The 15,008-nt window shown below is 42.2% G+C and overlaps 1 protein-coding gene across 6 annotated transcripts in view; it reads right to left on the bottom strand.

Annotated features, from left to right (window-relative positions):
• The window catches only part of dgkh (diacylglycerol kinase, eta), a 53,898-nt gene that overhangs the window by 12,205 nt on the left and 26,685 nt on the right, over nt 1–15,008 (bottom strand). For all 6 annotated transcript variants that reach the window (XM_067604153.1, XM_067604154.1, XM_067604150.1 and 3 more), the window contains 15 exons: nt 12,448–12,554; nt 11,801–11,926; nt 10,723–10,825; nt 8,555–8,717; nt 8,307–8,415; nt 7,743–7,964; nt 7,441–7,532; nt 6,865–6,964; nt 6,421–6,724; nt 6,013–6,144; nt 4,009–4,143; nt 3,722–3,839; nt 3,431–3,541; nt 2,861–2,957; nt 994–1,101 (listed from right to left, as the gene is read on the bottom strand). In XM_067604153.1, the coding sequence (XP_067460254.1) occupies nt 994–1,101; nt 2,861–2,957; nt 3,431–3,541; nt 3,722–3,839; nt 4,009–4,143; nt 6,013–6,144; nt 6,421–6,724; nt 6,865–6,964; nt 7,441–7,532; nt 7,743–7,964; nt 8,307–8,415; nt 8,555–8,717; nt 10,723–10,825; nt 11,801–11,926; nt 12,448–12,554 (2,027 nt within the window). The remainder of the gene's footprint in view (nt 1–993; nt 1,102–2,860; nt 2,958–3,430; nt 3,542–3,721; nt 3,840–4,008; nt 4,144–6,012; nt 6,145–6,420; nt 6,725–6,864; nt 6,965–7,440; nt 7,533–7,742; nt 7,965–8,306; nt 8,416–8,554; nt 8,718–10,722; nt 10,826–11,800; nt 11,927–12,447; nt 12,555–15,008) is intronic.

Below are 15,008 nucleotides of genomic sequence, written 5' to 3'. Positions count from 1 at the left end.
AAAGAAGAGGCTCCCAACAGGTTTGACATTGATCTCTGCCAGCAAACTGCCCATGAAAAGGTCAAAGCCATGAGGAGTCAGCATCTGCCCAAGTACATAGAGAGAGGCAGAAAAATTGCTGGATAGCTGACAGACGACTCGGAGATGAAATAATCAATGAACATGATCAGAGGCGTTGTCGTACGAGGCCTCGGCCACTAGATGGAAACCAAAACACATTCAGAAAGGAGTATTGCATTGCATTTGAGTCTAAAGTCAAGGTGGTAACGTGTTGATTGTCACACAAGCAATATGACTTAATCGTCAGTTTTTGATATAAATAATGCAAATTTCAAGTATGTTTTCAAACAAATCCATCAAATGTATGATTAGACCACAAAACTGGGAGATCTTTCCAATACAAAGAGAAACTATGATTGTGATGTATGGCTGTGTTTCTGAGTGTGTCCCCGATGACTAAGTTTAACTAAATCTCCTCTCTCTGTTTCTGTTTCCTCCTCTCCAGCAAAACAGTTACATAACATCCAATGCACATACTGTATGTGTGTGTCCAAGGATAACCTCTGCAGGGGCTCACTAAGGGGGTGTGTGTGCGTGTGTTTGTGTATGCGTGTGCAAACTGACACTCTAATCCCTCAGCAGCCTTTGTGCTCTGAGCCTTAAACAAACAAGCACAAATATCTCTCTAACTGTCCCTCCCCCTGCACCTCCAGGCTATCAGGGTCATGTTAAACCAGGATCCAGGCTGTCTTTCCATAGTTAACAGCAGAGGAAAAAAAAAAAGGGAGAGAAAGGGTGAGACACAGAAAGAGAGAGGTGGAGCCCTGTTCCAGGAGTCTGGCCAAGTTCTGACACTGGGCCCGAGGAGGAAAACACCCCTTTTCCTCTCCAAAGGTGACCTGAGTTGCTCGTTTCTACTGAGGGCACGTCCAGCAGGATGGAACATTACACAGTGTTCAATGTGAACATCTAGTGTACTATGCATGTACTCACATCGTCCTCCTTGGTGCCTCCCCAGAAGTTGGTCCCGCCTGCATAGCTAGGAATGTTTAACACCGCAATCCCCTGAAGGCTGGGCAGGGGGATGTACTGGCCGTCACACTGGGAATACACATAAAAACACAAGCAGGGCTCAGCTGGACCAGTAAGAAACTGGAAGAGTACATATGTCTATAGGAGAGATATGAGTGTCTGCAGATTTCATGAACCATAAAGAACCATGAAGCTGTAAAAACAGATCATTTCTGATTGAACACCATCAAATAATCAAGTACAAGTGGGACACTGTGACAGACAATCTTCAATGTAAAACCAGGTGTTTTGCTTTGCTAAAACTACACAATTCCTGGTATTTGACTTATTTTATCGACCTTAATTTACTATGCCTTTACTTAAAATCAACATGTAAATGTTCAATATTACTTCATTTTATTATAGCTGCCTGAAAATGAAACTCCGTATTGAAAATCTTGTTCAATACGGTGAAAAAAGTCTGTCCAATATGGTTTTTCAGTGTAATTTGTACAGGGTTTATAATTAAATTTCCTCACAAAGCCAGCAGACAATTTCACTCCTCACACTGAGGTTTCAAGCTGAGTGAAAATTGAACAATTGGCAGACAGCCTTCCTACACCTGACCACACGAATACACCATCTGCTGGGATGTAAGTGGTTTTTATGCCTCCATGCCGGCGACAGCCGTGGCCAGAGGCATTATGATTTCAGGTTGTCTGTCCGTACGTTTTCCATTATGTCCGTACATTCGTCCATCTGTCCGTCCCATTCTTCTGAACGTGATATCTCAGGAACGCCTTGAGGAAATTTCTTCAAATTTGGCATAAATGTCCACTTGGACTCAGGGATGAATTGATTAGATTTTGGTGGTAAAAGGTCAAAGGTCACTGTGACCTAACAAAACACATTTTTGGCCATAACTCAACAATTCATATGCTAATTATGACACACAAATTGCTAGTAGGATAAAATGATGAAGTGATGACATTTTATAACTGAAAGGTCAAAGGTCAACTTCACTGTGACATCATAATGTTCTACAAAAATTATTTTCTGGCCATTATTCAACGCCATAACTCAAGTACAGATGGTGAGCTTGTGACCATATTTCACATTTGGTCGGATGCTGATTCACTGATATGGATACTTCACTTTGTAACTGTGGTGATTGTGTAAATCTTCTGTGTGTGAAGCATCCCTGTTTTAGAATTTGCAGCTTCTTTGCAGCAACATCCATATCTGAAGCTTTGTCTACTGTCATGGCTACACCTTTGTGTTCTGTCAGAATCAGTTTTATTGGCCAAACGTGAACACTTACAAGGAAAATACACTTAAAACCTTTTATTAAGTTCCTTCAAAGTCTTCACTACAAATATTATGAGCCTGGACAGACATGGATGTTGACTTGTGGACTTGACTGGTTGGGGGAGGCATACAGCCGTGAGGTGTTATTTTTAGTTATTTATGATTTTCAAAATGGAGAAGTGTCCTGGAAACGTTGTATCTCTTGAGCAGTCCAAATCAGTTTCTGAATAAATTTGAGGTGAGAAATTGGCCGAGCAGCTGCAGAATCATGCTTCACCTTACATCTACAACACTTAGTTTAAATACTGTTTCAAGAGGTTCAAGGGTGTTGAGAAAAGGGGAGTCACATCCTCATCTAAATCACTACCTGCCGCTCGGTGATTGTTTTCCTGCTTCCACCTACCGGGCTCGATAGATTTCTGGTAGATGTTTTTTTTTTAGACTAAAGTCTAATAGTGAAATTTGCGAATGTAAGATGCAGTTTGGTTTGTGAGTTATACATACAGCACAGCTTATGCCCTGCTGTTCTTCCCTGTCTCACCTCTAGCTGGACCTTCTGCTCCAAGTTCTTGTAGGTTCTCTGCAGAAGCTCCTTCGTGCCCAAAACACCATACCACATCATGTTCTTGGTGCGACTCCTGGGTATGAAGGGACAGACAGTGAGATAAACAGTGCGGTGAAAAAGGACAGGGTTGCGACATTAACTGAAAAGACTGGAAATGGGTACAAGAACATCTGGGAGGAGTGCAGGCTGTCAGAAACAAGTATTGGATGGTTGGTTAACAGAGGACAGATGGATGGACTGAATGCAGCCAAAACCTGACACACTAGTGTTTCTCACTTAATAGAACATTGTAGTCTGCAGTGATTGTATTTCTTTTTTAAGAGTCAGAACACCAGAAAATAAGCAATATTAGCTTTCCTAATGAATGTGGACATCACCCAACTAAATATCAGTGATTTCTGAATTTGGACACTTCCCACTGTAAGTAATACAATGTGAAATACCAATGAGGAAAAACTGAGCAGTTTTCAGTCATTTCAAAGAAAGTGTTGTGTGTTACTTTTGCTTGATAGTTGCAGAGATGGGGATAAAAGGAGCGTGTCTCACCTGCATTTCTCTGGATGCTCCTCTCGCTTGTTATTGAACTCCAGGGAGATCTTGGCATCAAGGCCAATTCCGAAGTAGTTGTTCATCACACACTTCTCCATGTAGCCCTCTCTGGGTGGAGGAACAGCCACACAAACAGTCAGTCAGTAAGCTCAAACGAACACACACACACACATAAAGTATATCAAGGACATATATATAGATTTGTACATAAATGGACAGAGACTGTGAAAGAGTAGGAAAAGATTTTCAAACAGACAAACAGCGACAAAGATGGAAGCAGGTTCTTACAGTGAGTCAAGGTCGGGGTCGATGAAGGAAGTGGCACCAAAGGGGTCGATGTTAGCCAGCAGCATCTTGCTAATGATGGAGCTGCCAGCTATAGAGGCCGCCAGACCTGCCCGCAAGCCTACACACACACACACACACACAAAATATACACACATCTGTCAAGGCTGAGTTCAAATGTCTGAATGATCTCGTCCTTGTGTGTTTTTCTTTAAGGTCAGGTGACAGCAAATTAGTTGTTGCATGCTTTGCAATGTGATAAGTTCAGTTACTGTCCTGTGTGTGTTTACCAGGGCAGATGATGCGTGTGTTAAGTACGGGGAGGTTCTCCTTGCTGGTGGTGAAGGGGGTGATGGTGAAGGAGCCATAGGACTGGGTGCTGCGGCTCACCCTCCTCTCCGTAGGAGAACAGGGACTCTTTACAGCTAGACACACAGAGAAGAAACCTCATATTACTTTTTAGGCCTTTTCTCTACTCAAAATTGTTTGACATTTTTGGTTCATATTCACAATGACGTCAGGGAGTACAGCTGCTATGAGTGAGGCAGCTGCGATATTGTGAGGGGAACAAAAAAGTAGAAGCTAAGAAGTGAACAGTCAGCGGTCTGTTGTTTTGAAACATAGCCAGACAAAGAGTTTTGTGATATTTGTATGAAGTCTGACACTGTGGAACAAACATTACACTGAACAGATATCTGAATAGATTTATGTAGATTAGTTAGCCAGTTAGTTTACATCGACAGTTTACATGTGTGAAGAAGACACTTTTTAGTTTAAGCAGGATTTGTCAGCCTAATCAAATCATGAGGACTTATAATATATTCTGGTTGTCTGTGGACAGGTTTGGAAACTATTTTAAATTCATTACATGTCTCGTTTGGAAATCCTCTCAGTAAGAATCACTTCAGGTTGCTTCTCTTCTTTTTAGCTTCCAGCAGTTAAACATTTTTCCATGTGAGTGCATGATGACAGCTTCTGAACGTTGCGTGTTTCACACCCAGGGGGAGTGACCATAACAACTTTGCTCACACTGACATCATGTAAATCATCTATGAGGAAACAAACACAGGCGAGATGGGCAGACTGGGAAGCTGACATTTATTTAAAAGACCAATTTGGACCAAACCACTGATAACAATCCCTTCTGTTCACATCCCCTACTTACTCAATGTGTTTTTTGATTTGTGTCCAGGTCAGGAAGGAGTAAGGAGGCAATCAGAGGAAACAAGGAGAGGATACAAGGCAGAGGGTTTGACTGATACCTCCTAGTCTTCCAATGGCTGGAAAATGTGTGGAAGGAAGGAAGCAGCCCCATGATAAACAGGAAGAACTTCTGCCCCTAAGACAATAACACATCCTGTGGCCAATACACAGACGCACACACACTCACACAGAGGCACACCAGACATTTACACACACAACATGCATGTGCTTCCACATATAAAGGCTGCACACATAACACGCATTCAGACACATATAAACACAGACACAGACTTTATAGTGGCCCTGCCACCAGTTTCGACAGGCACCATAATTTATTATTAAAGGAGTTCTCCATTGCTGCAGACTTCAATGGAGACTGAAGATAGAGAGATAAACAGCTTAGCCTGGTGCAGGAGGTAGAATATCACAGGAGAACAGGCTTCTCCATGCACTTTTAGCACTAATCCTTGAGTTTATTTATGACAGGAAACATGATTTGCGTCAGCAGCACTTTTTTTTCCATTAGCTATGAGTCTGGTTCACTGTGGTGCAGGGAATTCAATATCCACAAGGTGGCAACATTTAAATCCTGTGTGATTTCCTATTGGCATCCATTCCTTTGAAAAGTCTTTAAGTTTTTACAACTTTAACCTCAACATATAATGATAATAATGAACATTATTCTTCAACATTATTCTTTTATTTACCATTAAAAGGAGAACACAACTAGTTTTTATATCTTCCTAATGTTTGCATAAATTATGTGAATTGCAATGTTTTCTCTCTCAACAGAGAAAAGAGGGAAGGAATGTGTTGTAACACATCCACTAGGTGAGGCATAGTCAGATTCTAGAGATCTTTTTCTCAACCTCTAATTAAACAAAATTACTCTTAAGTGGATGGTGTAACAGCCACTGACAACAATGCCAGCTGGCAAAGTGGAAGACTCGGAGATCAAACAGGCAAGGCTGGACAGGTTAAGTGTTTTGGAAATGGCCCATGACGTAAATGAGTCAGGGCCAAGAGGGTAAAAGGTTTTCAAGCAGGTCACAGATTTTGAAGGGGACCAGACCACACAGTGTTAAACTCACATGAGACTGCTTCCAGTTCCCTGGTGTCCTCATCCTTCTCACTGTCTCTGTTCTCCTCCTCGCTGTCCTTCCTGAACTCTAGGGGAGATGGCAGGTCCGTCTCCTCTGTATTGGTGTTCTGCTCATCCACCACTGAATAGAGGAAACACAGGAGCGATGAAGACAATACAGGATGCTACAGTATAGTCTACCAGTTTCTCTTTCTGTGTGTTGCATCTCATAAATAGTGATGAATTGATAAATAAGGGCTTGGGGCATTTATAAAAGCACTGATTTCTGCATTTTTCCTCATGATACCACTCCTCATATAATTTCAATAGTTCAGTTTTATACTATTACTATGATGTATACAATAAATAACACATACAAACTTAGGTAAACTGGTTTAATAGCGCAGTGTGTATGTACCTCTCTCAGCCTGTTCTATAATCTGCCGCACAGCTTTCTTCAGACTGTTGGCCCTGAGCATCAGCTGCTCCCTGCTTCTGAACAGCTGGTGTGGGGAGCCACCTCCTCCTTTCTCCGTCTCCTCCTCCTCCAGCTTCTCCTTCAGCTCCGTTAGGCTCTCCTCGCTGGCCTCTTCCTCCTCCTCCTCCTCCTCCTGCTCCTCCTCTACAATAGGGGGAGTAGAGTGGGGAAGCAGAGGTAGAGCCTGGCACTCTGTGTTGAGGGTCTGGAGGAGGGAGTCCAGTTTCTCATTTAGGATGGCACACTGGTGGGCACAGAGGAGAAGAGACACAAACAAAGGCTAGATATAGTGCTGTAGCAGCGAACTAGTAGAAATTCAATATATGCGGAGTCGCCTTTCAGCGCAGGCTGATGAATGTTAAAGGCTTTGTTCTCATGGCTTACTTTGAGAGACATAGTGTCACACTCGTCGACGTTCTCTGTGCTTTTTTCATAGGCTTTCCCCACTTTGGCAACAAAATCCTTCACTGTTTCGCACAAGATCCTAAGAAACAGGGAGAAAGAAATTGTGTATTAAAATATAATGTTTAACAATGAAAACATGAGATGAACCAAAGCACTGATCTGTAGAGATCATTCTGATTTCACTGTTTTGGGCTGTCTTTTCAAATTTTTCATTTTTACTTACTATATCATTATTTAATGTTAAAAATAAACTTGTTAACATACAGTATCTTGCAGCTCTTCTTTGAAAAAGGCCAAAAAAATAAATTTTGCACCATTTCAACATTCAGAGCTGTGCTCCTTATAATAAGCTTGTGCTCTACAATACATCATGTCATTTTAACACACCAATATGTCATTATAAGCAGGTGCATTCTGTATACTTTCATTGAGTTACTGAAATGTACTGTTGTACACATCTGCAATATCCCCAGTAAAACCACAGACATGTTCAAAATAACAGATTCATTTTTTGTCTGCTATTTGTGCTCTTGCTGCTACATTAGAGTCACTCACTTGGCAGAGGAGATGACCACAGAGTGCTGCTCAGAGTTGAGGATCTTTGTGAGGTGAGCGGCTACTGAATCTTCATAAGCTGAAATGTGAAACTGGAAAGAAAACATAGAAAACGAGTTTGCATGACTGTTTGTTGGTACCAAGAAAATAATACATGAACAAGTAACTCTTCTCCCATCTCTCTCATTAGTACTTGAAAGATTGAGAAACTACCGCCCACTCTCATCTGTCTGTCTGGAAACCCTGCTGGGTTCAGTGGTGTCTACTGATGCATGTGAATATCTGTCAGCTCTTGTGAGTACCTGGCAGTCGTCGGCTCCCTCAGGCGTGGTGGGGCAGCTGTGTTTGGGTGGGATCTTAATCTCGTAGGTCATGATGCTCCAGCGGTCCAGCATCTTGGTGCTGGCTCTCTCCAGCTTCTCCAGGATCTGAGGCAGCTGGGTGTCGTCGTCACATGACGGGCCCCAGCCCAGCACCCGTGCCAGATCGTTGCCCGTGCCCAAGGGCAAAACACCCAGCTGGCACTGCAACACATGCAAAGGGTTTTATTTGGCATCAAGGTATACATGCCTGCTGCATTCTGAATGAAGTCTGTGCCTGTCTGCCTGCCTGTGTGTGCATAATGTGTGCGTGTCTTTATGCAAGCTGGCCAGGAGCAAAGGCAAAGAGCTGAAATGGCACGCTGACCAAAGACACATCATTTTTATCGACTTAATCTCTTCTAGTAATTTCTGCATTTGAATGTACAGATTAATGTGGATAATATGTTTCTGACAGTAATGTGTTTCTAAAACAGGATTAAGTAAAAGTGATGTGCACTGCCATTGTTGTTGCCATCACAGTGTACCCACAGTGCTGTGTATTACCTGTTTGTGTAGATTGAGCTTGTCAATCTCTGAGAGGACCCAGCCCACACTGCCATCACCTCCACACACCAAAATCCGGAAGTTGTCGAACTTCTGAAACAGGCGCAAACTGACAAAGACACACACACACACTTATTTGGTTATTCTGTCGGCTCATGAAGCACAGTGCATGCATATATTTATTTTATGTTTTATGTGTATGATTGCGCCAGTACACATCAGACTTTGTTTGTATTTGTTTTCCTCACCCAAGGTGCGGCCCGCCGTTGACCAGGTCGAAGACTTGAGCTGGGTTGAGGAGCTGCTTGAAGCGTCGTAGGAATTTCACACCCTGGTTGTCTCCACTTTTGGAGTTGACAAAGACCAGGAGGGGGCTGGCACATGATGGGGGACAAGTGGCCTTCCAGAAGCCTGAAGAGAAATGGAAAAAGAAAAGGAGAAAGGAAACACGTGTTTAATGCTTTGAGCCCTGTAAACATAATTCTATACAGCTACATTTTATTGGAGTGGCAGCAAAAGTCTCTGCAGTGTAATTCACAGTGAATAAAAGCAAACAACCTGCACAGCTGGATACCATTAAAGGTACATAGAAAAAAAAAAAAAAATTGTCTGTTTTGGGTGAACTAACCCTTTAACGCTCTACAACCAGTAACCGGGGTACAGCTCAAACTAGAGTAGCAGCGGCTGGCGTGGAACAACTCTGTCATCGTTTAACAACCTCATCAAAGTCTCAGTGCGTGTGTGAGACTGAGCGTAATAATACATGGCACATGCTTGGTAATAGAGCGCCAACACACACACAAACACACACACACATGCGTGCACATATACACTAATCGGTGGGGAGGTAACGCAGCAAGAGGTTTCAGTGCTTACAGCATAATCTGTACACCCCCACTGTGTTGACAGCTTCGTGCATATTAGCTTGAGTGCGTGACACTGCTATCTACTCATGGCACTCCCTCTTTTCCTTTTCCCCTTTGCATCCTTCTTCACATCTTCCTTCTTGCTCTCTAATCTCTCTTTCTACCCTCTTTGATTTTTTTCTCTCTCTCTCTCATCTTGTCTGTGAAGGATGGATTGAGAGGAAGAAAAGGAGAGAGAAAGGGAGGGAAGGGGGGAGTCACGACGCTCCAGCACGTGCTACAGTCTGCCCCCCAGCCAATTACAACCAAACTCCCCCTCTTCCCAGCCTGCATTTGGGCAGACGGTATCCTGGCACGTGAGGAGATGCAGAGAGAGTGAAGGACGGATAGAAAGACAAAGAATGTATCTCCTTTTTCCATTTGCCCATCTTCCTTTTTTTTGTTTGCTCTTGTCTTATCCTCCTCCCTTTCATCTGGATTCCCCATCCTCCGCCTCTCTGCCTCTCTTTTATCCATCTACCAATTAGTCGATGCCAGCTTTATACAGACTCAGTGGTCTGTGTGTGTACTCTGTGTGTGTGTGTGTGTGAGGCTGAGTTCGGCAACAGTAATCCAATCACACATGCTTATCTGAGTCTGTCTTGCAGGTGCTGATTTCCATCTAGAATGGGTTTAATGTGGGCTCTGGCGCACGCACATACACACATGTGTAGAGACAGACTTAAATACAGAGACAGAGTCGTCGTATATGAACAAAGACACACACACACACACACACACATATTATTGCCCTCCTCTTGTTGAACACAGAGCCTGAAGGGAGCCTCAAGGTGCTTTGCAGCCATCTGCAGAGCTCTTCTTGTGTGATGTCTGTCTGCTTGTGTTCTTTCATGTTGAGTAAGTGTGTCTATTTTCACTGCAAGTTGGGAGGCATCTTATCATAATTCTTCTCACACAAATTCTTTTCACAGATCTATTTTTAGCACTCATAAAGGTGTGTATAGACATGTCAGATATGGCTATTTTTATCCATCTCGCTATACAAGAAACAGGCAGTTTCCTGGAACACATGCCAGTGCCCTGTCCCTCTGTCTAATACCAGTTATGACAAGCAGGAAGCTAATAAGAAAGCATGGATTTGATGCTGAGAACAATTACTTGACGGGGAAATATTAATGTTGTCTTTCCATTTCTAGCACATCCAAGTCAAGTGGGTAGTGAGAAAAGGTGTGTGTGTGTGTGTGTGTGTGTGGGTGTGTGTGGGTGTGAATTATTGTGTGCCTGAATGGATGTTGATCACACCAGAGTGAATCATCACGCTCCTCTTCCCTGCCACCATCCTTCCATGTGACAGAGTAGAAGATCAAAGTTCAGCGAGAAGACATCAGCCGACCAAATGGGATGAAATCTCATTTATTTACCTCTGAAATGTAATGATTGCTCATAGGTGCTGTCTGGCATCAACCTTTGACCCTTTGAGTGAGTCAGCATGATTGCATAGGTGTGTGTGCGTGTGTGTGTGCGTGTGTGTGTGTGTGTGTGGTGCCTACCGTCTGAGTCGATGCTGTTGAGCGCCGTAGGGGGAATGATGGAGACTTTGCACTGACCAAGAGGACACTTGCGAGGATACAGGTCCATACAGGCTGTGTGCACCTAGAAGAACGACAGCAAATATGATGGAAACATTTATGCAACATTCAAGACTTTGTTATTATTTCTCTCATATAGACGTACAACAGCGATGACCAAAAATCCCCCTCATATATGGTGATTTAAAAGGAGCGGACGATGCCTTATACAGGTCTGCTTCATTGTTCCTTGGATAATACATGGATAATTCAACAACTGCCTAACATTGGCACATTTACAGTAATGTTGGTAAATGTACATTATCCCTGTGAGTAAAGTAAAAAATGAAATAAAATTTTGAAAAAGGTTTAATGATATTGATATTGCAAATATAAAATGGCATAAAATCTATACATCCAAACACATACTGTACTCAAATGCACACATTTCCACATATAAACAACATAAAATATGGCCCAAAACAATACAAAATACAATAGTAATGTGCAATTGAGTGAGCTGAGTTTTTAGGTCATCCATTGGGATCAATTAGTCAATAGGAAATATGGAAGGACGCTGACAGAAAGTATGCAGGTGAAGGATTGTTCCAGTACCATACACCCATTTTTTGCTGATTATCAGGGTCTGGGTCATGGTGGCAGTAGGCTAGAAAGGTAGTCTAGATTACTTTCTCCCAGAGTCAGAGCTGGAAGAAGTGTCTCAATAAGTAGCAAAAATAAATGGATGGATGGATCTTGGCTAAGTGAAAACACTACCACAGCATTCTGGTCCTTCCCTCCATCCGTCAGAAACATATAACCAGCATGTGTTAATGTTAACTGTGCAATTGCAAAAAAAAAAACACAGTTCAGTCATGTTAAAATAAAAGATGATCAGGCTGCATTCAATGCTGAGATTATGCTTTTTGTTGTTTAAATGTCCTGATTCAAATCATCAGCTACTTGTATAATTTTCATCATGTTTAAATGCCAATGTAATTTCGCAAGGGGCAAATTAAGCATTTTCATTACGTTTATGCATATGTGACAGATGTCTCACCATAGCTTTGCACCAGAGGCAGCGCCAGTCCTGCAGTCTCAGTACGCTGCCACATGTCTTATCACACACGGCACACTTGGCACTGACAGGCAGGTTTCCTTCCAACCACTGGTGAGGCATAGCAATCTGTAGGTTCCACACACACAAAGTTCAAGAAATGGGAAAGACTTTGAGCTATCTACTTTTATCTGTAATGTCTAATAGGAATAATTTTCTCTATTCCCACTGGGAAATTTCTCCCCTTTCTCCGCTGATAAATCCATGTGTATGAAAAAGCCATGTCGAAGCACACACGCTTAAACACAACGGGATTCAGCAGCTGGTGGCTGCAGTTCTGTATCAATATTCAATATCTTTAATTAAAACAAGCCTTTTGTTTTGGGCAAACAATACAAGTATTGTGATTCAGTATTTCCTGTTTCTTTGCTTGAGGAAAAGCCTTGAAAACATAATTTTAACCATCAAAGGTAACAAACAAGAAAACAAGACTAACAAAGTTCTTACACTAGTCAGCAGTTCCTAAAGGCATAGTGACATAATGTGTAACAGTGGGGGGAAACTCTGACACACATGAATGCCTTTTAATAAAGAAGTTATTTTCAGAAGAATAAATAAACAACTGAATTATTTCACACACACAAACTTACCCCATCCTCATCTTCAATAATATCTTTCCCTATGGAAGCCAGGGTCGTCCATTTACAGTTGTTAGTGGCTCTGACAGCGCAGCGTTTGTGGGCTTTGAATTTGCACACTGAAAAACACAAACAGACACACATCTGTCAGTCTGACAATGTTTTCCAACCTTTTACAGCCGCACTCAGCAGCTTCATATTTTAGTGCTGCATTAGATGGATACAGCTGAAGAATGATGAGAATAGAACATTAATCATATTACAGTAAATGGTTATGAACTTGTTCTATTTTCTTTTGAACTGAACAGAATAGTGTTTCATTTTAAAATAAATAATATCTTAATTGTATGAGGGACAGAAATAACAGAAACAATAATAATAGGGGTAATTAAGAGGTCCATGTTAGAAGTTCTCAGGCTAACTGTGCTCGAAATGCAAAATGTCATTTCTATAGATTTTTTTTCCACACTGGACACTGATGCATGATTCAGAAACAGACACACCCCGCAAAGTACAGTGTTCTAATGAATCAAGCCCTAATGAGATGTCAGTAGGTGTAATTACTAACCTCCCTAAGCCTGTTCTGCACTTATGTATCTGACAGATAAAAGGAAGGCGTGAGGACTAAGCTCCACATCACAAGTCTCAATCTATTTATCTCAATCCAGCAGCAGCAGGAAGTCAGGCTAAGAAAGACCTGAGCACCACACAGGACTGGTTGATCCGGCTCTATGTTACAAGATACCTGCTGTACTGTCTGATAATATGACACAATACCGCTCTCATATCTGTCGTTAAAATATGGAACTGGAGCAGGAGACGGTGAGCTGGGTTTAGCATAAAGAATGGGAGCGGAGGGAAACATCTGGCCTGGTTGTGTCCAAAGGTATAAAAAAAAATACATATGGCACCTCTTGTTATTGTCATTTGTTCAGTTTTTGTACAGGTTAAAGAAATGAGATACAACATTAGTGAGCTTTAGTGGTGCAAGCTGTTTCCCTTCCAGTCCTTGTGTTAAGCTTTAACGTCTAACTAACTGACAAATGGCTAAAGTAGCAATTAATATTTCTCTTAAACAAAGACAAGAAAAGGCTCCTGCTGAACCTCAGTTGAAGTGACTTTTAAAACTTTAATGCTGTATCTTGTCGAGGAGTATGCGCTCCAGGAGAAGCAGTTACACATTCGACTTTAATGTACTTGATGTAGGTTGCTCTGAATAAGAAGCACAAGTAAAATGTAAATACACTGTAGCATTAATATTTCCAATGAAGATGTATAGGCAGAGAGAGATTGCTCTCGCCTTCTCCATTAGGGATAAAGCACTTAGCAGACTCATGAATAATGTCTGTACTCCAGGGAACTTTGCTTCCAGCCACCCCACCCTTGCTCATACACACACACACACACACACACACACACACACATCTTGTCATTAATCTACAGATATACAAACTCAGTCAAAGTCATATCCGGGAGCAACAATCGATGTTTCAATCTAGTCTACCGCTAAATGCTGTTAGAGAGCATTAGCAGAACATTAAGAGAATACAGAGGACATGATACCACTGCCTGTTAATGGCCAGACCATACCCTGAGCATTCACAAACCAGACTGGAACAAAACATTGTGTGTATGTGTTTCATGAAATAGAGACAGAAAGGCAGAGGAGTTTGTCTGTGTGTGTGTGTGTGTGTGTGTTTGTGTGTGTGTTTGTGGCTAGGTAGCACAAATCAATCCCCACCGACTGTCCTGCGCAGGAAATCGAAGGGAAATTTAAGCTGCGCTGATTGCAGTGAAACTGTTTGGCTGCCTGCTCTCGACGTTTAATAGACACTCACTTCCTGTCTTCTGTTTTCTGTTTTTCTTTTTTCTTCCTCTTTCTTTCTCTCCCTCTTTCTACCATTATCACGTAGCCTACCGTTTCTGTGACTCTCATGGGTGATCCTCCCCTTCTCACTGTCTGTCATTTGCCTGTAGTCATCTATCAGTTCCTATGAGATTGAACAACTTCTGTGCTCAATGTGGATCTATAACTTAATCCGAGTGCTAAATTATTAACAGTGAAAAAAATGAATCTACGTTGAAAAGAAAGTGCGAGTGAACGGCTATGAAACCAATACGGAGCTCAATTAACTACCTTGTGTCCACTGTAAACTCTGACTCCCATGTTTTGATGAAGCTCTGCGACCTCAATTGCATTTCCTATTGGTTAAAAGTGTGTGTGTGTGTGTATGTGTGTGTGTGTGTGTGTGTGTGTGGATGGGAATAAGTTGATTTAGATCAGAGGAGTTAGATGCTGCTCTAATGAGTTGGTCTTTTCTCTCTCTCTCTGCATCTCTCTATGGCTCTTTCTTTTGCTTTCTGATCTGGATATGAGAGGGCCTCATTGTAGTGGATAATGAGCACTGAGTGGAGAGGCTCTTACTGCCCTCACACAGACACACACACACACACACACACACAGCTAAACCAGCACACACGTATCCACACACGTGGGCTAAGACGTGCGCACACATACAGTACGTACGCTCACACTCGCAAATTAGAACGGGACGATATGCAGATGGTGCTCA

This window comes from Thunnus thynnus, chromosome 11, assembly GCF_963924715.1.
Source record: "Thunnus thynnus chromosome 11, fThuThy2.1, whole genome shotgun sequence".
Lineage (NCBI taxonomy): Eukaryota > Metazoa > Chordata > Actinopteri > Scombriformes > Scombridae > Thunnus > Thunnus thynnus.
This window is presented reverse-complemented; position numbering and strand designations above follow the sequence as displayed.